The sequence below is a fragment of the Gobio gobio genome (genome assembly GCF_949357685.1).
Source record: "Gobio gobio genome assembly, chromosome: 4".
Taxonomy (NCBI): Eukaryota; Metazoa; Chordata; class Actinopteri; order Cypriniformes; family Gobionidae; genus Gobio; species Gobio gobio.
The window spans coordinates 22,869,667-22,895,204 of record NC_137100.1 but is presented as its reverse complement, the minus strand read 5'-3'; the positions used below and the strand labels follow the sequence as shown (position 1 = coordinate 22,895,204).

Genomic DNA, 25,538 nt, shown 5'->3' with positions numbered 1-25,538 from the left:
ATACAATACATGTAAGTATTGCATTTTATATTCGCAAAGTCTCAATTCTTCTTTGTTTGCAACCAAATTACCTTTTTTTTGTGTGTGTGAAGACAGTGATTTTGTCATTAAAATTTTGTTATAATCTGTAAATTTGCTAAATAGCTCCTTGAATATGAAATAAGCATATGTTTAAGTTTATGCAAATGAAGTGTAAAACGGTAAAAATGGATCATTATTAGTATTCTTTGTTTTCTTAAATTTTTCATGCCATAAATTAATAACAAGCTGCATTCAGAGTATAACAGCCAATTCATATTTATTTACCAACAGATCACATACAGAAACTCCCTCTCTGGTTCTGCGAGCACAATGACCTCCAGCTTCTCTATGCACAGTCACACTCATGGACGGCAGCCGTCTTTCTCCAGCATGTCTATGCGTGATTTTGGGGTTCGGGGACGCTCTAAAGTCCCAGTGTCCCTCTCCTCAGCCAGTAGTCTGTCCCTGTCTCGTTCCACATCTCTGGGAAATGGCCTAAACCTCCTAAGCAACCTCTCAATGAATGGTCTGGGAGTTGGTGCCAGTGAGAAGGAGACCATGCAAGGTCTAAACGACCGACTTGCCAGCTATCTGGGAAAGGTGCGCTCTCTGGAGAAGTCTAACGCTGACCTGGAGCTAAAGATTAAATATTTGATGCTTGAACGATCACCCAAGGGCCACGACATTGAGGGACTGATGGCTCAAGCACATGCGATCGGACAAGAGGTTTGATTATCTAGTGGAATTTAAGTTCTGTTTACTGTTTTGGTTAAAATTGTCTCATAGACAATGGAGTCGCAGGAATGTTCAGTTACAGACAGTTACAATCAAATTTCTGCTCTTTAGGTGAGGAAAAATACATTGGAGAATGCTCGTATAATGCTGGAGATTGACAATGCCAAGCTTGCAGCAGATGACTTTAGGGTCAAGTGAGTGTTGCTCTTTTTGTTCCTTCTTACAATCCATGAGAAAGATCCAATATGAAATGTATTGTACCATTTTGTTATATTATATATCGTTTTTTATGAACAGATGGGAGGCAGAAGCTACCCTTTGCCAGTCGGTTGAGAGAGACTGCCATGCTCTGAGACGAGCCAAATCTGATCATGATCAAATCATTGCAACCCTCAGAGGAGACCTGGACAGTCTGAAAGAGGAGCTTTATTTCCTGAAGAAGAATCACGATGAGGTTAAACACACAACTCTCATGAAAACAACAACAACAACAACATGTTCTTATTAATATTCGTAGGTGTTTTTAAGTTTGCACATACATTTTTGTAAGTTATGCTGTACAATATGGACATATTGACAGCACATAAAAAGCTTTTACATACATTTAGAAACGTATAAAAGTCTTAAGGAATTCTTTATATTATATTTACATATGTTTATATTTATTGCCCTACTCCTAACCACTTCTCATCAATATACAATTGCAATAGGTAGATAAACATGACGATAATGTTAGTTAGAATATCCTATTACATAGATGTTTTGAGCAAGATCATGTTGCCTTCACAGTAGTCAAATATCAATATAGCTCATATAGCAACACCCTTATCAAACTGTTTTCTTTAGATAAATACATATAATAAACACATAGTAAAACACACATAAACACACACACACACACACACACACACACACACACACACACACCCTTGTCCACCTACATATAGAGTAGGGGAAGTGTTTGAACAGACAGGTGTGGCTCCACTGAAATGTAGGATTTAACCATAAACCAGTGTTACTTTAGTATCTTTGAGATACTAATATAGTTTTCTTTTTAAACTTTAAATTAGTTTTTATTTTTGTATTTTCTGTTTTAATTTAGCTGATGTTTTTTTTAATGGCTTTAGTTTTAGTTAAATACATAATAACCCTGCCCTAAACACATTCATGACTTTACAATGAGCATCTGCTGGGCAGAATGTTGACAATTAAGAGTGCAAACAGGCAATTGTACAAAAATATTGGGACACATAAGCCACATAAATGTATGGAGAAGATCATTGTATTATATCTGTAAAACATATCAAATCAACTGACATTTATTTTTAAAGCAAAGATAGAAAGAAAAATCTTGTCAAATAAAACACTTTACAAAAATATGTTTAGTAGATTTTACATATACTGACGATATACCAAAATGACCAGCTAGTATTAGAAAACTAACATCATTTGTTTGCAAAAACATTTGCTTGCTTTGATATTTTAACTAAGCTCTTAAAAATAAAGGTTCGAGGGGTTTCGCAGTGATGCCAACAATTTTTGGTTCCCCAAAGAACCTTTCAGTGAACAATTCTTAAAAGAATAATTTATTTCTCAGTGTGAAGAACATCTTAAAAATATTTTTTTTAAAAACCAATCAGAAACTTCTCATTAATGAGTCAGTGCGCACATTTTTTAGTTTTAAATGTTACCATGTTTTTACCATGCTATTACTTAATTTACCCTTTTTAAGTAAAAAAATTAGAAATTCTTTGAAATTTGTTGTTTGAAAAATGTTACAAGAACTAGGCCTATATCAAAAACCAGTGTTATGCAATAAAATATATTTATCAATATTTATGAGAAATTAAATTTGAATATATCAGGTAACTTTATATCTAAAGTTGTCCAAATGAAGCCCTTAGAAATGCATATTACTAATAATATATATATATATATGGTTGGAAATTTACTAAATATCTTTATGGAACATGATCTTTAATGATATTTGTCAATAAAGAAAAATCGATAATTTTGACATGCAATTGTTGGCTAATGCCACAAATATACCCGTGCGACTTATGACTGGTTTTTTGGTCCAGGATCACATTTGAGAATTACCATGAACTCCATTGACTTCAATAGATTTAATTAAATTCCTTTGAACTTATAACTCATAACTGCTAAAAAAAAGATAGAAAACTAATAACTACAGTATTACTCTGAAATGTTTTAAAATATATATATATATATATATATTTTACTTGCATAAACTTGATGAGAAAAGATAAGAAATAGCCTGAACTTTTAATGCTGCAATGGTTCATCCATATGGCATCAGAGTGAAATGCGGACTTTGTCCTTTTTCAAATTTAGACTTTTGGTCTATGAACTTTTGATCTACAAACAGACAATTTAATTTGTCATTTTATTTCAATTTCAGAATTATTGCGGGTGAGCATGTGCAAGCATGTTTATAAACAAAATGCATTTCCAGTGGGAAGGAAAACGTGTGTGAGTGTAGGAAAGAGGCTAAATGTATTTTACAGAAGTAAATGTTCTAATAAATGTTAAAAAAAAAAACTAAATCAGCATAATTTCATGTGTAAAGCCACAATTAATTTTCGGGTCAAAACAGATCCGAACAGAAAAATAACAATTTAGTTTAAATGGTTATATCTCTTAAATTTTTTATTTAAAAATCTGAAAAAAATAAATGTGTATTTTGACAGTCTTAACTGTCTTAAAGGGGCTATATGCAACTTTTTCCCCAAAATAAACGTAACAATAGCCTTTTTATTTTACCATTTATGACACAAACATCTCCTGATGAGCATACTGACACCTTGTCCGCTCACAGTGGGTGCACCTATAAGTCTGTATCCTATTTTTCCTATTTTCTGGCGGGTCGTCTTTTCCCGCGCTGTCTGCGGATGTGACGTCACCACCGCTGCGAGAGCGAGCAGAAAATGAAAGCAGTTCTGTTTTTTGGCCACAGGTGTCAGTCGCGAGTTTAAATTTCAGAAAAACGCATATAGCCCCTTTAAATGAAAAGTTTCATTTTCGTACTGAAAAAAAAAAAGTCTAGATTACGTATGTGACCTTGGTCCCACACCTTCGGTGAATGTCTGAGGCCCTTATACCATCACGCCAATTGATTGGCCAGTGATGCTTAGCACCGGCCCAAGAGTACGTCACGTATGCTTCAAATCAGTGAGCTATAGGAGTCATATCATCAGATTTTTAAGACGAAGGAAGCTACTACTCAAAGATAGGGGAATGGCCGGAGTCTCAGCATCTCGTTCCCTACTCAGGGAACCAAGGTAACATACGTAACCGAGACGTTCCCTTTCATAGGTTCACTCAACGCTCTGAACCGTCGCTATGGGAACGATATACCATAACGCCTTCACATACCTGAGAGTAGTTGGTGACCGTGGAAAGCCAGTTAAGGCCGGAGCCAGGAGGCCACAGTGAGATAGGTGAATACGCTTGCACAGTTCGTCCAGACTCTCCAATGGAGGGCCTGGCCTCCGAGGACGAGCGAAAGGCTCAGGAACTGTTCTTGAGGACCTGAAAACGAGAAGCCTTGGCCGTCGAAGTCAGGTCAATCCGTCTGCGCTGTCGCTGGTGAACTGGTGGTCGAGTCATAGGACCCCAGTCTCCGCCGGGGGTGGTGGTTCCATAGGCGATGGTTCACCTCGCTGTACCTCACGGGTTGCTGAAGGGAGGACAAGCGCGAATGAGCCGGAGGTGGTTGCCGTTCAACCTCCCTGGACCGACGTGGGATGACTTGGCGAAACACGGCAGACTGCTGTTTTGCTGCTCAAAAATGTTTTGAGCACAGTAGTCACAGACTCTCCAAATAGGCTGTCATTAGAAATGGGGGCATCTAACAAAAAAGATTTGTCTTTTTCTTTGATGTCAGTGAGAGTAAGCCACAGGTAGCGCTCTGACACCATCCCCGCCATGGACCTGCCTAATGCGTGGGCAGTATTCTTGGTAGCTCTCAGTGCCAAGTCAGTAGCCCGCCTGAGCCATTTAACAGCCTCAGGAGTCATGCCTTCTCCTTCGTCTAGCTCCTTCAATAAATCGGCTTGATAGGCCTGAAGCACAGCCATAGAATTAAGGGTAGCTGCTGCTTGCCCAGCTACCATGTAGGATTTATCAACCAAAGAAAAAGTAATCCTAGGCAGCAGAGGGCGTGACTTCCACCAAGGAGCCGAAATCCATGCGAGATGGGCTGCGAGAGTCTCTTCGACGGCCGGCATCATAGAGTAACCGTGATCCGCCATTTTGGAAACAGTGGCGAAATCCGCGGCCGCAAGATTAGTAATGCCCGCCGAAAATGGTTGCTTCCAAGACTTCGAGACCTCATGGTGGAGGTCTTGGAAGAAGTGTAGAGGCCTACGGGACTGGGTCGGGGCGCGACTCGTGAAAAATCAATCGTCCAGCTTCGACTAGGCCTGATTTTGCATGGGCTCGCTGTCCCATTCCAGCCCCAGCTTATCTACAGTGCGAGTGGTCACTTCTAACAGCTCGTTGTATGACTGGGAAGCGCGTTTCTCCTGTCCACTCGGGAGAGAACTGCAAATTTCACACATGAGCCCCTCAGAATCAGAAGCCACTGTAGATGAAACATCATCATCAAAAAGGCCACAGCCAAAAGAAATCGAAATCACAAGCTTCTGGCTTCTCATGTGGTGCCTCAGCAGCCACAGAAACAGAGAGGCGGGGGTTAGACGAGCGTCGGCATAAAGGCGGCGAGCTTAGAACGCAACATTTTCAGATGCAGGCTATCGCAGTGTCGACAGTCAGATAGGCCGTTAAGCACGGCCTGAGCATGCTGAATGCCTAAACATAGCACGCACCTGTCATGAGTGTCTCCTCCTGCGATAAACCTGTCACATGGGTCGATGCATCTCTTGTAGCTCATCGTGTCCGCTTAAGAGGAGTAAAAACTGCTCTGAAAAGGGTAGCTTGAACACGAGAAATTCGCTTTCCAACGGGCATAGAGAATCCGATTATATGACGCCTAGCTCACTGATATGAAGCATACGTGCCGTATTCTCGGGCGGTGCTAAGTGTCACTGGCCAATCAATTGGCTTGATGGTATAAGGGCTTCAGACATTCGTCACACCTAAGGTGTTCCCATAGCGACGGTTCGCAGCGTTGAGTGAACCTATGAAAGGGAACTATTGACTATTTCTTTCTTTGGCAATGTTTTAGGAGGGTCAAGAGTGTAATGCAATTTATACATTTTAAGTGCTTAAGTGTATACATACTGTCTGGTGAGATTGTAAATAACTTACTCCTTGAAGGAGAAGAGCACACTGAAGTCCCGTCTAGCCAACGAGCAAGTGAACGTGGAGGTGGATGCAGCCCAGGGCCCAGACCTGGGAGCCATCATGGCAGAGCTAAGGGTGCAGTACGAGAGCATCGCCCGGAAGAACAAAGAGGACACTGAGATGTGGTATCTGAAGAAGGTCAGTGTACAATCCAACAGACTCCCAGCCAACACACCCCGATCATCTATTTATAGACTGAGGATTTCACTGCAAACACAGGTGTGTTTGAACGAATATGTGTTCTGTAATACAATAAGCACGTGTGGTGGGTTTATATGTGACAGCTGGAGGCCGTACAGTCGGAGGTGAAGGAGAGTAACGAGGCTCTACGATGTGCTCAGAGTGAGCTCAGTGAAAGACGACGCTTCCTGCAGGCGCTAGAGGTGGAACTGGACAGTCTGCGCAAACAGGTGATGTGAATGAGCATTTATCCTCACTGCTGCTTACATTTTTGCATAAGTTGCAGGTTAAATTTGGTTAAGCGGTTTGAACGTGAAATATTGTGTTGCTGAAACCATGACTTTTACTCCTCTTGAAACAAATCAAGAAGTGTAAGTTATCTGTTAATATTACATGCCAGTGTTTGACTTCAGAACACTGGGATATTGTGGATAGTTGCATCCCCATAATTTCCAGAAACAAAGTGTCCCCCACTTTAATTTTTCATAAAATTTCCAGTTGTTTGGCTAGTCATTAACATGCTGCAAAGACTGTATATATGACCCTGGACCACAAAACCTTAAGGGTCCATTTTTTTAAATTGAGACTTATACATCATCTGAAAGCTGAATAAATAAGCTTTCCATTAATGTATGGTTTGTTAGTATAGGACATGAATAGGAATATCAGGAATACATGAAAAGAATAGGAATATTTGGCCGATATACAACTATTTAAAAATCTGGAATCTGAGGGTGCAAAAAAAATCGAAAATCGCCTTTAAAGTTGTCCAAATTAAGTCCTTAGCAATGCAAATTACTACTACTAATTTTTTATATATATTTACAGGAGAAAATTTACAAAATATCTTCATGGAACATGATCTTTATTTAATATCCTAATCATTTTGACCCATACAATGTTTTGTTGGCTATTGACACAAATATACCCGTGCAACTTATGACTGGTTTTGTGGTCCAGGGTCACATATGGTCAAGAAAGAAGTCAAATTTGGATCTTTTACAAGGACCCCAAAACTTGACAAGGACCCCAAAATAGATTATCTCTTTTTGAAGGACCATCTTCCTAAAAAACACAAGGGAACTATATATTTTCATGAATAAGAATGATGTAATTGTGTGAAAAAAACATTACATTTTATTATAAAATTGTATAAAAAAGAAAAAAGTTTAATAAATTAAATGATTGACTTTTACATTGTCATCATATTAAACCAAATTGTTAAAATATTATCTGGAAAATATTAACTTTTTATTAGGCAGTGTATCTGAATTTGAGATAAACATTTTACTATGCAATAGCCATATAAAATTTGGCAAATATTCGCATATTTAAGTGAATATTTTAGTCTTGAGTGATAAAAAATACTTTTTGCAAATATTTTTACATTTTCATGTAATCAAGTATAGTCTTGCTGCCCACTGGGGGTCCATAAACCCTAGGTTGAAAATCCATATGATATTTAACGAAGCAATATCGTTTTTTGAAGGAGAGCGAGGGAGATTTTTTTACCAGATCTTCAATACCTGGGAAGGAGAAAAAGATTTTCTTGTATCTAAAATGTTCTAAAGCATTTTTGAGAACATTTTATATACAAGACATTTCATATACAAAAATACAACAACATTTACAAACAAATTGCTCAGTGAAAATATTTAAATTACTGCTTTTCTGCCATCCATAAAAAGTGGATGCCAGTTTCTTCAAAGAGGAAATTAATTTTCCAAAGCCTCAACCCTTACATGTCCCAAAGCTCTGAATGTCTTCTTTAGAACACAAGGAGGTCATTCAGTAGCTTGTGTGGTTTGAAAAATATCCTAAATTGAATCGCTTGAACTCAAGAGGCTATAGCAAAAATAGATCTTCCCAACCTTCCTTTGATCAATTGCTTATGTTATATTACTCACTTGTAAATCTTTGGATAAACATTCTTCAAACAGACAAATCCTCTATCCTGCGGTTAAAGGTCAATGGATATGTCAGTGAGCTATTTGAGGCATCATATTCTTGCAGCGTTGTTCTTTTTACCTTTTTTGGATTTTGTTTTTTAAACTAGACCTGGAATCATTTATTCCATAGTTTGTCAACAAATATACAGAAAATGTGTCAAGGTTATCTCTTCAGCACAGGAAACCACAGCCCCCCCTCCATCTGCTGTTCGTCCTCATGCAAACAATGTTTACTCCAGTATAATAAATCACTCTGTGATGACAGTCTAAAAACACCTGGACAGGTGATAAAGACCTTTCAGCAGGTTGTTCAACTAGTTCACATATACTAGTTATAGATCAGGCAAATACAGAGCAGTTATTTCCTAAAACATTTGTCTACCTAAAACATTAAATTAATTGATTATCATAGTAATTCTCTCATGCTCACCAAGGCTGAAATTATATGATTAAATGTAATACATTTTGGTAATACTTTATTTTACAGAGTCCTTGTTACATACGAGTCCTTTGCTAAATGTACTTACCATATGCATAATTACATGCAACTAACCCTCAACCAAACCCTAATCCTAAGTACATGTTGTTAATTAATATTACTCAGTACTTAAAAATACAATTACACTGTAACAATGACACTTTAAAAAGGTTAACATACATTTCAATATATTTTATATGCTGATTTTCTAATATGCTGATTTGATGCTCAATTATTAATAACAGTTCTTCTTATTTTCAATGTATTTGGGATTCTTTAATGAAGAGAAAATAGTAAATAGAAATCTTTTGTATCATTATAAATGTTTCTTGAGCACCAAATCAGCATATTTGATTGATTTTTGAAGTATCATGTGACACTGAAGACTAGAGTAATGGCTGATGAAATTCAGCTTTAAATTACATTTAAAATATATTAAAGTAAACTGTAATAATATTTCACCATCACTGTTTTTACTAGCCTGACAAGCCAGACCCACATCAAGATGTTGGGTTTGGAAACTCACCATTGACAGGGCTCAATCCGAGGGGCGGGATAAACGGTTGTCTTTCAAATTCCCTCTGCATGTAATTGGATAGCGCCATGACCGCCACAACCAACCAGAGCAAAGAAGAAGGTGAAGCCAAGCTAACGTACTCGGTTACTTTCGTAACCTCGGTTCCCTGAGAGAGGGAACGAGTATTGCGTTCTGGGAAAACTCCTTTTCTCGAGAATATGAAGCAAAACTTTTATTCATACAAGTGTCCATGTAAAACGCAGTGCCGCTGCACAGCAATACAACAGAGCGAGGTGCGCGCTGATTGGCCGTGCTGCGGCAACTGCAGGAACCTATGGCGAGGCGGCTGAGAGAGCGAGCCAATAGGGGTCGCTAGAAAACCTGCCGAAAAGGGTCAACTAAACTTGCATATTGAGGCTATAAAAGACCCTGTCGAGCAATAGAAATCAGGTCTTTAAGAATCGACTGAAGCGATACCTGGGAAGCACAAGCACGGCGAGAAACGCAATACTTGTTCCCTCTCTCAGGGAACCGAGGTTATGAAAGTAACCGAGTGTGTTCCCTTTTGAGAGGTCTCTCACCTCATTACTTCACTTACATTCTTACTTCATTTCGTTGCATTGTACTTGTACATGTGTAATGACAATAAACTTGAATCTCATCTCATCTCATATTGCGTTATGGGAACCCAATGTAAAGCGCCGTGCGTGCTGACTGACCCAGACTGGTCCGAGGAACCAGAGACACATGGTAATGGGTAGTAATAAAATCCCTGGTGAGGCCGACGAAAGGGGGCTTTTTAAGGGAAGGAGAGGCCGGATAAAATTGGGCCATATGAACACCTGACCAGACATAGTTGGGCCTTATGGTATAATGTAGCACATGCTTGTGAACAATCCGTTCGTGAATGAAGGGCAAAAAACTGTCCAGAGCCTAGATAGAGAGAACTCCCGCTTATAAAGCAGGAACCTCCAAATTATAGAATCTAATAAAAGTGGACGGAGAGGCCCAGCCTGCCGCCGCACAGATATCTTCCATAGAAATGCCACATGACCATGCCCACGACGAGGCCATGCCTCTAGTGGAATGGGCTTTGATGCCTATAGGGCAAACAAGATCTTTAGACTTATAAGCCAATGAGATAGCATCCACTATCCAGTGTGACAGTCTTTGCTTCGTGACAGCACAGCCTTTAGCGCGGCCACCGAAGCAAATAAAGGGCTGATCTGACTGCCTGAAAGGGGCGGAGTGCTCTAGGTATACTCTCAATGCTCTGACTGGGCAGAGCAGGCTAGCGTCTTTTTCTCCCTGCGACTCGGGCAAGGCCATCAATGAAATGACCTGTGCTCTGAAGGGAGTGGAAAGCACTTTAGGTACATACCCATGTCTCGGTTTAAGGACTACTTTGGAGTCGTTAGGCCCGAACTCAAGACAAGAAGCACTCACGGAGAGTGCGTGTAGATCACCCATTCGCTTAACTGAGGCCAGTGCCAGAAGAAATGCGGTTTTGAGTGACATGTGCTTTATGCTCCGGGACTGAAGTGGTTCGAAGGGAGGAACCTTCATAGCCTCTAATACTGTAGCAAGGTCCCATATAGGGACTGAGGGGGGGCGAGGCGGGTTCATTCTCCTGGCCCCTTTAAGAAAGCGGACGATAAGCTCGCTTTTCCCTAGTGATTGTCTCGCTACCTGAGCGTGATAAGATGCTAGGGCGGCAACATACACTTTGAACGTGGAGGGGGAACGACCCGCGTCCATTAGCTCTTGGAGGAAAGAGAGAACTTCCGCCACCACACGAATGTGCGTCTAGGTTTCGTGCTGTACACCAGTTCGAAAATACTGACCATTTCAGAGCATAAAGCCGCCTTGTCGCAGGGGCTCTAGCTTCAGAAATAGTTTCCGGCACTCTTTCAGAGAGATTTCCGGGTATCCGTTGATGGGCCATACGTGGAGGGCCCATAATTCGGGACTGGGATGCCAGATCTTCCCTTTCGCCTGCGTGATGAGGTCCCTCCTCCGCGGAATAGGCCATGGGGCTGGGGCTGTGTCTGACAGCTGAATCAGCTCAAAGAACCAAATCCGGTTCTTCCATAGCGGGGCTATTAAAGAAAGTGTCTCTCTGATCTTTTTGATGGCCTGTGGCAGCATCGCGATCGGGGAAAGGCATAAAGAGGGATTCTGGGCCAAACGTGGGCCAGTGCATCTCTGCGTTTGGAGAAAAATATTGGCCATTGAGCATTGTCTTCTGAGGCGAAGAGGTCTACTTCCGCTTTGCCGAAGATGCTCCAGATCAACTGAATCGATTGTGGGTGTAGGGACCATTCCCCTGGGGGAATGCCGTTTCTGGATAACATATCCGGGCCCTGATTCAGGATACCTGGCACGTGAGCCGCTTTCAGGGAGCTCAGGTTGCCCTCTGCCCATAAAAGGAGGTGTTTCGCCATGGAGTGCAGAGCGTCTGACCTCAGACCACCCTGGCAATTTATATAAGATACCACCGACATGTTGTCCGATCGGACCAAGACATGGTGACCCCTTATGTGTGGAAGGAAAGCACCACGGCCCTGGTGAGCAAACGGACCAGCTCCGCGTCGATGCTGGTCTTGGCGCTTGTGGCGGTCTGCGTCGAAGCGGGAGGCTCCGAGACAGAATCTGACCACTCGCTGCCAGATGCAGCCATAGAAAGGATGTCTTCCTCCTCCTCTGTTGGTCCACCGAAAGAGACTGAACAGGTTGCTCCGAGGGAGGGGCGCTGTTCCTCCTGGGTGAACATAACTGGCGATGGCGAGGCACGCGGGGTCCGGCGTGCAGCCGCTCAAACGCTCAGGTGGCCTCTGGTCGCGACGCTTCTTCCTGCGTGGTCCCAGAGGCGCGGGCGGGGCGGGAATCTGATCAAAGGTGGCGAGACGAGCCCTCAGGGTCTGTAGCGCCATCTCATCAGAGCGCGATTTGCGCGTGGTCCCGTCCCAGACACGCCACACAGATAATGTGGCGGTCGCCGCTGAGGAGAGGGGCTCTGCACGAGCCGCAGTTGGTACGAGACATTTGCAACAACGCTCGCTGCTCTTTTCGTGAAGTGAGGGTTGCAGCGGCAACACAACACTGAATAAAAGGATATAGCGCTGGATGGCGTAGCTGGAACGGCAGATGTGAAGGCGGAGACCGGGAGGGAATCCGACGTCCTCAGGGCTGCAAGGTTCTGCTGGTTGCTTGTCGACGGCGGTTGCTTTATTCCGGAGGTCAGCGATGGTGTCGCTGAAGGAGATAAAATCTGATTTCTATGGCTCGACAGGGTCTTTTATAGCCTCAATATGCAAATTTAGGAGACCCTTTTCAGCGGGTTTTCTAGCGACCCCTATTGGCTCACTCTCTCAGCCGCCTCGCCATAGGTTCCTGCAGTTGCCGCAGCACGGCCAATCAGCGCGCACCTCGCTCTGTTGTATTGCTATGCAGCGGCACTGCGTTTTACATGGACACTTGTATGAATACAATTTTTGCTTCATATTCTCGAGATAAGGTGTTTTCCCATAACGCAATATGAGAGACCTCTCGAAAGGGAACGTTAGTTGATAGACTTTCGCCGTATCCGGTCAGCAAAACTTTGAATATATCTTCTTTTCTTAAGAATGACTTCAGTGCCGTTCTTTGTTCTTTTCTCAAATAAAAGCTTAACTCCAAGTCTTCCAGAGTCGCGGCCAAAGCCGATACAAAAGACCGCTGTTCGCCAGCTTCTGTGTTTACGAGTAGCACGCCGAACCTCCGCAACTCTGCCGTGACGTACCGTCATTATGTTAAGCCCGCCCACCGACTCTACACACGCTGTGATTGGCCTGACCAGAGTTTGGGTTTTTCCAGCTCTCAGGTCTACTGAGAGTTGCTAGACTACACTCGCGGCAAAATACATTTTCTGCCGCTAGGGTGCGTCTAGATTTCTAGGCTATGTTTTTACTGTATTTGTGATCAAATAAATGCAGCCTCAATGAGCATATAAAATACTTTTTTCAAAAACTTTGAGCGACTGTGCAATTTGAGCCTTCACATTGAAAATGTTTTGAATGTTATGGCTCACCTCAGGTTGGTGTTCTTGAGGGAAACCTTGGAGAGACGAATCAGAAGTACACGCTTGAGATTGAGCGTTTTCAGAGCACACTTACACAGCTGGAGGACGAACTCTCACAGCTGCGCCTGGACATGCAAAGAATCAAAACTGATTACGAGCAGTTACTACGTATCAAACAGAATCTGGAGCTGGAGATTGCCACCTACCGAAAGCTGCTGGATGGAGAGGAAGTGTAAGAACTGAGAGAGGTTTCTCGAAGCTGAAAAATGCTGTTTTCCATTGACACATTACAGTTCAGTACATAACAGATGATGCCGAACGAAGTGTCTCTGACATGTAAAATCAGACGTGACATTGGTTTCCTTTTGTTTTTCAGGATAAAAGAGATGCCCACTCCTAAAAGTAAGTCTGAATGTATAGTTCTATAGACTATAAAGTATATAGAACGAGAGTATCTCTATAAAGACTCAAGATATATTCAGTTTATTAAATACATGCAAATATATTGTTGATGCTTGTTTTCTCGAGCAGTGGTTTTGCCCTACAATCTGAAATAACAATTATATCATAATTTTGTCATAGCTTTTAAAGGCACAATATGTAAGATTTTTAGAATAAAATATCCATAAAACACTAGAACAGTGTTATATATTTTGTTGACCTGTGTACTTACATCTTCCCAAATGTTTCCAACGGTGTTTAAATCCAGAGAAATCAGCAATTTTAAGTATTGTAACGGCCTGTGTCCCTCGACTTCCTGTTTTACTTTCGTAGAAACCATGGAATCACCAAAGACACTTTAATATATTATGTTTTATTAGACAGGTGAGCAACTGTTTGGATACATTTATCAACTGAAAACCAATCATATATAGCTCAACACGGTTAATCATTGTTTGAATCACTTGTTCTTGATTTACCACAAGTTCCATGTTTTTACCATGCCTCAGAGACAATTTTGTCAAGTGGCTTAGATAGCATAATCAGAGAGAGCTTTCTCCATCATAAAATATATTTCAAAATTAATTGCCTGTCATTTATCAACACAAGTCATCCAGTTTTTATTATGATATTGTAATATCTTTCTAGATTACTGCAAAGGGCATCGAGTCTCTCATTCCAGCCACCCACTCAACAGTAGGGTTTACTATTTTATTTTTTAAAAAATGTTTACTGTGTAAAACAGCGCTGCGTTACCCCATATGCGAAAAAAAGTGATCGACTGCAGTGCATAGTAAAGCTCTGCTGGCCTCGACTGGTGTATCGCAGGTGTCTTACATTAGCATTCGCACCAGCAGCCTCATTCAAATTTAATACAGTCGCTCATCCATGAACATGATATCTGTCCGAGTCCGTCAGATTCCTTTCCATTGGCTGTGGAGTAGAAGGCAACAAGTCCCATGAATCCACACTCATCAACGGCGTCATCAAGCTACGCCTTTGCTTTGAATAAGTGACCTCTAGCGGTGAAAATGACATATTGTGCCTTTAAATAAGTGAACACAATGAGACACCACTGTTGTAAATTCATGAAAGTGTCAACTAGGGCTATACTGTATAATGAAGGAAGATTTTAACCTAAAATGTCAAGTTGAGTTTATATGTTTTATTTGATAAAAATGTAACTGTTCTTGGCTAAAACAATGGTTTGATATATAACTTGATATATAACATTTGTTGGAATGGTTTAATATTGTACATTTCATTTAAGATATTTGCAGTTTCGAGAGTTTTGACATAATTATTGTACTGTTCAAATTTTGCTGAAAGGCTGTTTTATGGCTGGTTCCCTTTGTGACAACTTGCCCCATATATGTGACAACACGTCCTGCTAATCAGTGAACAATTTTTTTCCCCCTTGTCAGTAACGTTGGAAATGTTCAAAAAGGTTTTTTTAGGTGGTTTTTTTGTAATCAAGACATTAAAGGGATAGTTCACCCAAAAATAAAAATTCTGTCATCATTTACTCACCCTCAAGTTGTTCCAAACCTGTATGAGTTTCTTTGTTCTGCTGAACACAAAAGAAGATAGAGTGAAGAATGTTTGTAACAAAGCAGATAGAGCAACTATTGACTACCATAGTATTTTTTTTCCTACTACGGTAGTCAATAGTTGCTCTATCTGCTTGGTTACAAACATTCTTCTAAATATCTTCTTTTGTGTTCAGCAGAACAAAGAAACTCGTACAGGTTTGGAACAACTTGAGGGTGAGTAAATGGTGACAGAATTTTCATTTTTGGGTGAACTATCCCTTTAAGGGTTGTCATATTTTTAATAATAATCCCACATGAGAAATATTCACTGGAGTAAAAAAGTGTTGCAACTAGCCCCACTCTCCCCTATAACAGTATCATTAGGTTTAGTTATTCTGTAATTGTCCACAACTCTTTGAGTGTAACTTGGCACAATACATTAAGGGAAGTGATCTCTTAATCTCTTAGTTCAATAGTTACGATTTAAAACCCTACATTTGCATACATTCTCATGCCTCTAAAAATAGTTTTTCTGACTTTTGTAGAAGAGCCTGAAGTAAGAACCAGGAAGATTGTCAAGGTGGTCACCCAGACCATGGTAAATGGAAAGGTGGTGGATGAATCCAGTGAAGTCGAACAGATTGAAGAACGAAAAAAGTGAGTCTGGCTGAAAAGTGACACCCATATTCTTGTGATAAGTGTATCCGAAGACTATTATATCACAAGACTATTATCAGTGATCTGTTCATCATTTCAACAAAAAAGATAATAAACATTTCAGTCATTACAAAGTAGTGATGTGTCATCTTGATTTTTTCCCCCCTACCACCTCTTTTTCATCATGGAAGAAATTGCAACATAAAAACTATAACAAGACTTTACATCTTTACTCTCTCTCTCATAAAGGTCTGAATGTCTTTTTATTCTCTTGCATTTCTCTTGCTTGTGCACTGATATTATTTCTTCTTCACTTTCTTTAGGTCTGATTCTGTAAGGCGAGTTGCAATAGAGCGGGTCATTTAAAAGTAGCACAGACCGAAAGTCACACAGTGAAACGAAATACATGCGATACCAGCTGATATCCTGAATGAAGGTAGTGGTAGAAAAATGATATGTAGCTGTGGATGGGGATTTGAACCTGTCTGGTCACGATATGAGAAACCGAGACAAACAATGAAATCAAGACAGCTTCACTTTGAGAACGATGACCGAAAAAGCCCTGACACCAAAGCTCTGTAGTGTCAAATGTCTTGCTTTTGTGAGGGTTTCTGGGCGAAACACCAATACTCCCACCCCACCACAGTCCTGGTAAACAAGAGCTTGTACTTTGGTTTGCTTTGATAAGCTCCACTGTTCTTTTGACATCAGAAATATAACAATTTAAGCAATTAACACATGTATTAAAGGGTTAGTTCACCCAAAAATGAAAATTCTGTCATTAATTACTTACCCTCATGTCGTTCGACACCCGTAAGACCTCCGTTCGTCTTCGGAACAGAAATGAAGATATTTTAGTTGAAATCTGATGGCTCTGAAAGGCCTCCATTGGCACAATGGCACTTTACACTCTCAAGACCCTTAAAAGGTACTAAAGACGTCGTTACAAAGTCCATCTCACTACAGTGGTTCTAAAATAACTTTATGAATCGGCGAGAATAGTTTTTGTGTGCAAAAAAACCCTGAATAACGACTTATATAGTGATGACGATTTCAAAACAAGGCATCATGAAGCTTCGAAGCGTTATGAATCAGTGAGCCGAATCATGATTCGGATTGCGCGTCAAACCGCCAAACTGTTGAAATTTGGCGATTCAAACCGCTGATTCGACTTGTTTTGAAATCATCATCACTATGTAAGTCGTTATTTAGGGTTTTTTTGTGAACAAAAACTTTTCTCGCCGATTCATAAAGTTATTTTAGAACCACTGTAGTGAGATGGACTTTGTAATGACGTCTTTAGTACCTTTTAAGGGTCTTGAGAGTGTAAAGTGCATTGTGCCAATGGAGGCATTTCAGAGCCATCAGATTTCAACTAAAATATCTTAATTTCTGTTCCGAAGATGAACGGAGGTCTTACGGGTGTTGAACGACATGAGGGTAAGTAATTAATGACAGAATTTTCATTTTTGGGTGAACTAACCCTTTAAGGTCATAAATGGTCTGGGTTTCAGTAAATACCACTGTGCAAAGATTAAATGTGAATGCGTTGAATAATTCAATTGGCAATCTTAATGGATGCCGGTCAGAATTTGTTATTCATTTTTGGTCCTGACGAAAACATTATGCTATAACCACAAATACTTAAGACATGTCTGTATTTATCATGTTTGATCTACATATAAACAATTAGCTCATATTATGGAAAAGTAACACTCATGTTAGAACAAGAGCACCAAAAACCATACTCAATTATTCATTTTCAATACGGGGCAGATTGTGATATGAAAGATAGGCCTAACATTTTGAAATTAATGTCTTTTTGATCTTTCATGGATATAGAGTACACATCTGACAAATAAAGGTGTGTGAAATGTTCAGAGTCACAGCTCAGCATCTTGCACCATACATATTATCCCATATAAAGCATTCTGCAAATGGGTAAACATACTGATACATACAATGAAGCACTTACAATAAACTTTAGACTGATCAGCCTCAGTGTATTCTGACTCTTGTTTGGTGTCTGTTATCCCTGAGAAACGTAAGAAACATGATTGATTTGACTTTTTTTGCCTTACCATTGTGAACCACAGGCATTATTATTGTAACAAATGTCATTACAAGCTACCTACACTGAGGGGAAAAAGGTTTAGGATTAACTTAACGAAACAATTTTGACCAAACGCAATTCCTAGTAGTAATTATCACGATTAGGCTAGAAAGGGCAAGTAACGCATTATTACATGTGAAATTTTGAAAGACTGAAATAGCATTTTCTTGTAAATTGTATCTTTACTTAACTTAAATACTTGTAATAAAAGAGACACTGATTTAAACCGAGCTCTAGCAAATGAAGAGGGTTTGTTTTCAGCTGCTAGTGTATTCAATATCATTATCCTTCCATTCAGTAGAAATTTCTCAAAAATAGTTTTATATATCAAATAGACAAGACATCTTCCCCTCCACATGAGTCTATAATGAGTCTAAAATACTGCTGTAGCCTACTGTAAAGGTCTAATTTAATTAACAGAGTCATCAATCTGTTATAAATGATTCATTAAACTTCATGGAGTGAATGAGCTTCCTCTTTATAACACTGCCTCCTTGTGGCAAGAACACAACTTGGTTCGCATGCAACTCTAGAAATCCTCATCATCAAAATATTATTTTGTAATATACTGTAGGCTACATGTGGTTCCAAAAAAATAAAAAATAAAATAAAAAACAGCAGGAATGGAAAAGTGGACTCTGTCACAACTCACAAGTAAACCTTGAAAGCATTAACTGTAGCCTACTCCAATACTACTACTAGCAGTAGTACTAGTACCAATTATAGGCCTAATAATAATAATAATAATAATAATAATAATAATAATAATAATAATAATAATAATAAACCGTATTTGAACCCAGAAGACGAGCAGCTGAGTAAAACGGGCCATCAGATAGTAGGTCTGGAATGTTAAGTTTCGATGTCTATTCACTTTAAACTATTTGAAGTATTTTAACTGCTGTTGGATGACTAAACTTTTTATTGAACGGCCTAACTGTAAATAAATCTTTATTTTACAGTTAAGAAAAGTCAAATTAATCCTAAAACAGTCGATATAAATGTCAGGGTTGTTTGTTTCACAGCTAGCCACCTGTATTTGTGTCCTGGCCCTTTAAATGTTGCCGACCAATCGGGAAGCTCGGCTGTCTCATAGCACATCCTTTTCCGTCTCAAGCAACACACTAAACACACAGGCGCTGTATGCTCATCTCCAGGACAACAAAACACCCTGACAGAAATAAAAAAAAAACAATTACCGCAGGTATTCATATTTTAAATAAACAATTATATTTACCTAATTCCTGCGACGATGTGTCTTCATCGTCAGTTTTCCTCCATTATTTTACTATCGTCCATTTAGTATTTCTGGTTTAGCTCTGTACAATTTCCAGGCCTGTACTAACCACACTAACATAATCGTGTCAAACTTAAAACGTTTGTGCCATCAGAAAATATAGACCAGCATATACATTTAGATATCATGACATTGTGTGCCTTATAAATGTGTTAACTAAACACGTGCGTTTGGAAACATTATAATACAGGTAACAAATTAGATGGTTCCCTGCTAAAAAAAATCCAGCATAAACATGTTACTGACCTGTAATGCTGGATTTTTCAGCAGGGTTACAATAGATTTAAATCTGTTATGTCTACTAAACTGTACATTTTTCTAATAGTATACCATGGCTCAGGATGGGGTGATACTACAATTCAACTTTCCCACATTCGGGGACTCCATGCTTCAAAAGATGGATGCTCTTCGTCGAGACAGACGTTTCTGTGATGTAGTGATCCGCATCAATGAATTGGAAGTGCCTGGACACAAAGTGGTATTTGCTGCTGGCTCCCCTTTCCTTAGAGACCAGTTTGTCCTTCAGGACTCACATGAAGTACAAATATCTACCCAGCAGGATGCAGAGGTTGGACAGAGGCTTCTTTTGTCTTGTTACACTGGGACCCTTGAGTTCCCGGAGCTGGAATTAGTACACTATTTAACCGTTGCTAGTTTCCTACAGATGGGCCATATTGTAGAGCAGTGCACCGAAGCTCTAAACAAATTCATAAAACCACACGAGGTTAAAGACGAACGTGCATCATCTCGACAGCCCTCGGACTACAACGCACAGCGTGGTCCACCAGCTGTGGAGACAGTATGTGATGAAGAGGATGAGGTGGACAATGATGCAGAAGACGACTTCAATGAAGATGAAGAAGATGATGATGATGTGATCATACAGCCCAAGTCTCCGCCTGTGTTTAGAAACTTACAGAGCAACAATAGAGAAGAGGACAGTCCCATTAGCATTGTTAAGGTGGAATCAATAGAAGAGCGTATGCCTGATAATTTACAGAGTCGCTCTCCAAAACTGCGCTCACCAGAGCCACAACACTCCCTGATAAACTCAACAGTGGAAACCAGGCCCGCCGAGCTCACCGCTAACCCTGCAGCTGAATATTCGCTGTCCCCACCTGGAACCAGTGGCTCTGGGAAGGGGAATCTTTGGGGATGCTCAAGGAATGCTGATAAAGGAATGCAGTGGTACCACCAGTGCCCGAAATGTGCTCGTGTGTTTCGTCAACTGGAAAACTACGCCAACCATCTGAAGATGCACAAACTGTTTATGTGCCTCTTGTGCGGAAAGACGTTTACCCAGAAAGGAAACCTGCACCGGCACATGCGTGTCCATGCCGGCATCAAACCCTTCCAGTGTAAGATATGTGGAAAGACTTTTACCCAGAAGTGCTCGCTGCTAGACCACCTGAACCTTCACAGTGGGGACAAACCACACCGTTGTAATTACTGTGACATGGTGTTTGCACATAAACCAGTTCTCCGTAAACACCTGAAGCAGATCCATGGAAAAAACAGTTTTGATAATGCTAACGAAGGCAGTTTGCTTGAAGGATTATAATTTCATATTAATATAAATTACACAGACCTAACTTGCGTCTTACAGACACAATTTTGTACATCGGTAGTTCTCAAACAGGGGGCCGGGGTCAACTAGGGGGACTCTGCAAACTTCCAAGAGGGCCCCAGTATTGTCTTAAATGTCCGGTTTCACAGACAAGGCTTAAAGCCTTGTTTATACTTTCGCCTGGCTCTGCAGAGTGAGCCTCCGCTGACAGCACACGCTCCTTGCCAAGTGGATGAACCGTTTATACTTAACGCGATTGCCGTTGTACTATTCTTTGAAACGACAAGGGGTGACTTAGAGTAATTGTCCTCTAAACCATCAGGAAGCAGCGATGAGAAGGTACACACATGACCATATTTATTTTTATCACACTTCACCAAACCAACACTACAAAAGAAATAAAAAATGGTGTAAAACAAAACACCAGTCAAAAATTAGAAGTCTAAAATGAGATTTTTTTAAAAGAGAAATGTCGGAGGATTCGATATAAGCTTGAGTTTGTTGTTGCCCAGCCCTATTTGTTTGAACCGCGAGAAGTGTCAAAGCTTGCGATACTCCTACATCGCGTCAGGAGTTACTCTTTGTCGGCTTGCGTAGGCCGTCTGCAAGTTATTTTAGTTATGGTTTAAATATGGATATTTGTCTTACAAAAACGCATCACCCCCCAAAAGCTGTGTGGAGTACGTTTATAATGGATGGATGCACTTTTTTGGGCTTCAAAATATCATCCTCAATTCACTGCCGTTATAAAGCTGGGAAGAGCCAGGATATTATTTAATATATCTCTGATTGTATTCGTCTGAAAGAAGAAAGTCATATACACATTTAAACTAGGATGGCTTGAGGGTGAGTAAATCATGGGCTCATTTTCATTTTTGGATGAACTATTTCTTAAGTGGAGAAAAATGGGTGCTGGTAAGATGCCGGTACAGACGTGCTCAGCCAGAATCGCCTTGAAGTTGTGCTTTTTTGGAATCGGATTCTCGCGCAGAGTTACAAAAAATGCTGTGCACACCACAATGCGAAACGGGGTCTCGCGCATGCCCACCCACACCGCGTTGACGTCATTTTTGTTGCTTGTGTGGACATAGCAAGTGTAAACCAGGTTTAAGTCTAGTCCCAGACTAAAATGCATGTTTGAGAATATGTCAGTGTCATTGTTTTGTCTCAAGATCCACACCAGTTATGTTTTTTTTTCTAAGGCACGTTCATAAAAGCTACTTAAATGTTCTAATTTAACTAAGCCTACTCTTGGCTTAATCTAAGCCCTGTCTGTGAAACCAGGCCATGTAATTATGACAACATAACCTACAAAACACACAAAAATATAATGATTTACATCATTAAACTGTCATTTTATTTCTGAGTTTATTTATTTTTATTACAACAGAAGTACCAGAGGTGCATAACAGCCTAGATAGGACAGACAGGGGTGTCCAATCCTGCTCCAAGGTATTACTAGGTATACTACTAGAAACTTTCAGGAAGGTGTTTTGAGGCAAGTTGGAGATAAACTCGGCAGGACAGTCGACAGTGTCCCTCCAGCAGCAGGATTGGACACCCCTGGTCTTGGACAAAGGGGGAAAAAAAGAAAAGTTGAGAACCACTACTGTAAGTCATTAAGAGTACACTATATTACAAGAACTAAATTACGTGTCTGCTGATTGGTAGATACATGTACAGTCAGTCAGGTTTAATGCCTTTTTTGTGTGCATATTGCAGGTCAAGGAAGATTAAATGTATTGAAATGATTTTGAATGCTGCTGTGGCATCATTTGACTGTGTCATATCTTTTGTAAAGATTAAAATATATTGTTTCAGTATTTCTGATCAGACCATATTCCAGTTTTGAATGCTAATATATTACTTCTTTATTTGCATACAGCTTTATTTCAACACTATGTGCAACTCTTGATCTATAATGAATGTTTCCATACTTCCATGGGTGTAAACATGCCAGAATTTGGAGATAATCGCTGTGACTCATTAATAAATAACTGCAGATACTGCATGGAATGGGCACTTGCTTAAGTTATTGTTTGTTATGCATGCTATACAGAAATAAATGTGGACATCAAGTCAGTATATATATATTACATTAAGGATTACAACATTCAGATTGGGTCCAACTACGTTTATTTCTTTACTTTTATTGCAGCTCTTTTATGATGGCAGAGTGTTATCGTGGACACATTGCATGTCGACCTCCGTCCACTGGTAGATTGACACCTGTTATAAACGTTGCTGCATCAGATGCCAGGAAGGCGATAGCATGAGCTACTTCCTCTACTTCACCTGGTCTGCCGAGAGCATGGGTAACCTTGCTTTTCTCAAGGAACTGCAGCAAAGCAAAAAACACGACGCGTGATTAATTGGAAACGTATATTACAGTGAAATAAACAGTTTCTCACAATAGATAAAGCATTTGACCTGAGCATACTGGTCCTTATCCAGTCCTGCACGCTTGTGAACTTCTGTTATAATTACTCCTGGGCTGTAAAGACAAAACATTTCAAGTCATTTTGTATGACCTCAATGTAACAATTGTATGGCACATAAAAAAATAACAGCAGAAAAGAAACGTACCATACTGAGTTGACTCGTACTTGATTTGATGCCAACTCTACAATTAACAGAAGGTGAGAAAACACTTATTTGTACAGTAGTAATACCCAAACCCTTTGCATTAATTCAAAATGAGTAGTAGGAGACCAGGGCTAGCTGTCACACTGTTTACTCCAGTCCAGTATATTCGCCAGAGCAGGTTTATTTTTAACATCAATTTCGTTTTGGTCAACGAATATTATAAATAATGTATTTATAAATGTATAGAACAGAACCTGACATTTATTTAAAGAAAAAGGAAATCTTGAGAAGCAAGCCTATTGACTCAAAACTGTACACTGAGAAATAGACCTTGTGTGACAACTTCCCCATGTAGCAAATAGCCCCGGTTTTCTGTAAATAACATTAATAATTCTTGAGATGTCACCTCACCAAGAGCAACACAGCGTGTGAACTGGTCGATGGCTGATTTGGACATACAGTAGGCAAGTACACCGGGAAACTATAACGGACAGAAAAATGTGTAAGCATATACACCAGAACCTACACAAATAAAACAATGAGAAAATATTTGGTATATCTATGGTTTAAATTGATCAAACTCACTGATCGCTGCCCATTCACACTGGACACATTCACGATTGAGCCTTTAGTTTTGATAAGATGTGGCACACAGAGATGAGTGAGATGATATACTGATCTGAAAGAAAAGAACATGTTTGATTTTGTGTCATATTGACCTTACAAAGTTAAAGATCCACATCTTTATTTTATTGCAGGGGTTAAATAAATCCATTGCATACATTGTAATTAAAGAAATAAAAAAACTAGTAATTTATAAAATAATTTAAACATTAAATTAAATAAATAATAAATATCTAACCATACAATACTACAAGTAAAACATGTCAATGTTAACTTAGAAACTAAATATTTTCCAAATAATATTTTTAAATATATATTATTTTTAATAATATATTAAAGCTAAATATTTCAATATTTCACAAATTTTAGGTATATTTTATCACTTTTAGGCTGGGGTCCCCAACATGAGGATGGTCATATTTTAGGGTCTGTGGCGTCTAAATGATTGAAACATCTCACATCTACTAAATCTTGTGCACGTCCCACAAATCACACAGATGACATTTTTTACCTGACATTAACAGACATGACCTTGTCATACTGGGCCATATCTGTTGTCTCTATACTGCCCATGGCGAGGATTCCTGCACTGTTGATGAGGACATCCAGCTTCCCAAAGTGAGCAATGACCTCTTCAACGGTCCTCTTCACGGTTTCCTCATCTGTCAAGTCTCCTGGCACTAATAAGGGCTAAAGACATTGGGCATGAGCCAAATGGTCTCAGATGAGTATTTATTTGTAAATAATAAAAGCATATGAAAATGATTTCAATTGTATTGGACATTATTAACACCCTTCAGTGTGATTTACTTTAACAGCTCCACACGCTTCGCACTCTTTTGCAACTTTAGTGAGATTCTCCACATCTCGTCCATTCAGCGCCAGCCGGGCGCCCAGTTTGGCAAACAGTACGGCTGTGCCAGCTCCTATTCCAGAACTTGCGCCGGTTATCAGTGTGACTTTGTCGTTTAAAGAGCCCACCTAAAACGCCACATTTAAGTTAACCGTTATAGATGTGAACGACTGTTTTTGCACTTCAAGGAGCAATTTTGAGTGTTTGTAAACTATACTCAACCTACTTTAAATGCACCTGGAGTTGCCATTTAGATTCAGATGATTTACACAGCTCCTCTCCGAGTGGATCAACGTTTATTTCTCTCTCGCTCACGTGATCTATCTAGTGACAAGTACGTCACGTCACTGTTTACGTACAAAATAATTTGAAGGGTTCACAGTCCATTACTTTATTTTCCAATGAAGTAAATCAAATATTAATTGACTTTTTAAGTTTTAATGTGACAGTTATCAGTCTGAATGATGCGGAATTAAGTTAATCTATTGGATATATCGGCGTGTTTCCCTATATTTCCGGGTCACCATCTTCATACCGATTTCAAAATTGTAGTCCTCTATGGTTCATACACAAACTGCAGAATAAATGCAAAACAAGGAG

General features: G+C 39.9%; 3 protein-coding genes across 4 annotated transcripts; 2 read left to right on the top strand and 1 right to left on the bottom strand.

Annotated features, from left to right (window-relative positions):
* Positions 1-351: 351 nt before the first annotated feature.
* krt1-c5 (keratin, type 1, gene c5) lies at positions 352-16,264 on the top strand (the record flags this gene model as incomplete). The annotated part of the gene is made up of 9 exons (XM_079813963.1): positions 352-747; positions 868-950; positions 1,054-1,210; positions 6,058-6,222; positions 6,369-6,494; positions 13,283-13,500; positions 13,645-13,670; positions 15,787-15,898; positions 16,222-16,264. 9 exons carry the CDS (start codon positions 352-354, stop codon positions 16,262-16,264), a joined length of 1,326 nt encoding a protein of 441 aa, XP_079670089.1.
* A 2,846-nt stretch (positions 16,265-19,110) lies between these two features.
* Positions 19,111-22,895, top strand: zbtb26 (zinc finger and BTB domain containing 26). 2 transcript variants are annotated; one of them, XM_079814347.1, is made up of 2 exons: positions 19,111-19,498; positions 19,634-22,236. In XM_079814347.1, the coding sequence occupies exon 2, from the start codon at positions 19,640-19,642 to the stop codon at positions 20,867-20,869; it is 1,230 nt and encodes a 409-aa protein (XP_079670473.1). In that variant the 5' UTR covers positions 19,111-19,498; positions 19,634-19,639; the 3' UTR covers positions 20,870-22,236. The 2 variants fall into 2 exon arrangements, with proteins under 2 accessions (XP_079670473.1, XP_079670472.1); XM_079814346.1 differs by having other exon boundaries at positions 19,115-19,215; positions 19,634-22,895.
* On the bottom strand, positions 22,213-25,270 carry LOC307124873 (3-oxoacyl-[acyl-carrier-protein] reductase FabG). The gene is made up of 9 exons (XM_079814348.1): positions 25,165-25,270; positions 24,896-25,066; positions 24,597-24,775; positions 24,047-24,140; positions 23,873-23,942; positions 23,462-23,498; positions 23,306-23,369; positions 23,023-23,213; positions 22,213-22,443 (listed from the first exon to the last, which is right to left on the bottom strand). Exons 1-8 carry the CDS (start codon positions 25,186-25,188, stop codon positions 23,055-23,057), a joined length of 798 nt encoding a protein of 265 aa, XP_079670474.1. The 5' UTR covers positions 25,189-25,270; the 3' UTR covers positions 22,213-22,443; positions 23,023-23,054.
* Between the last annotated feature and the right edge of the window lie 268 nt (positions 25,271-25,538).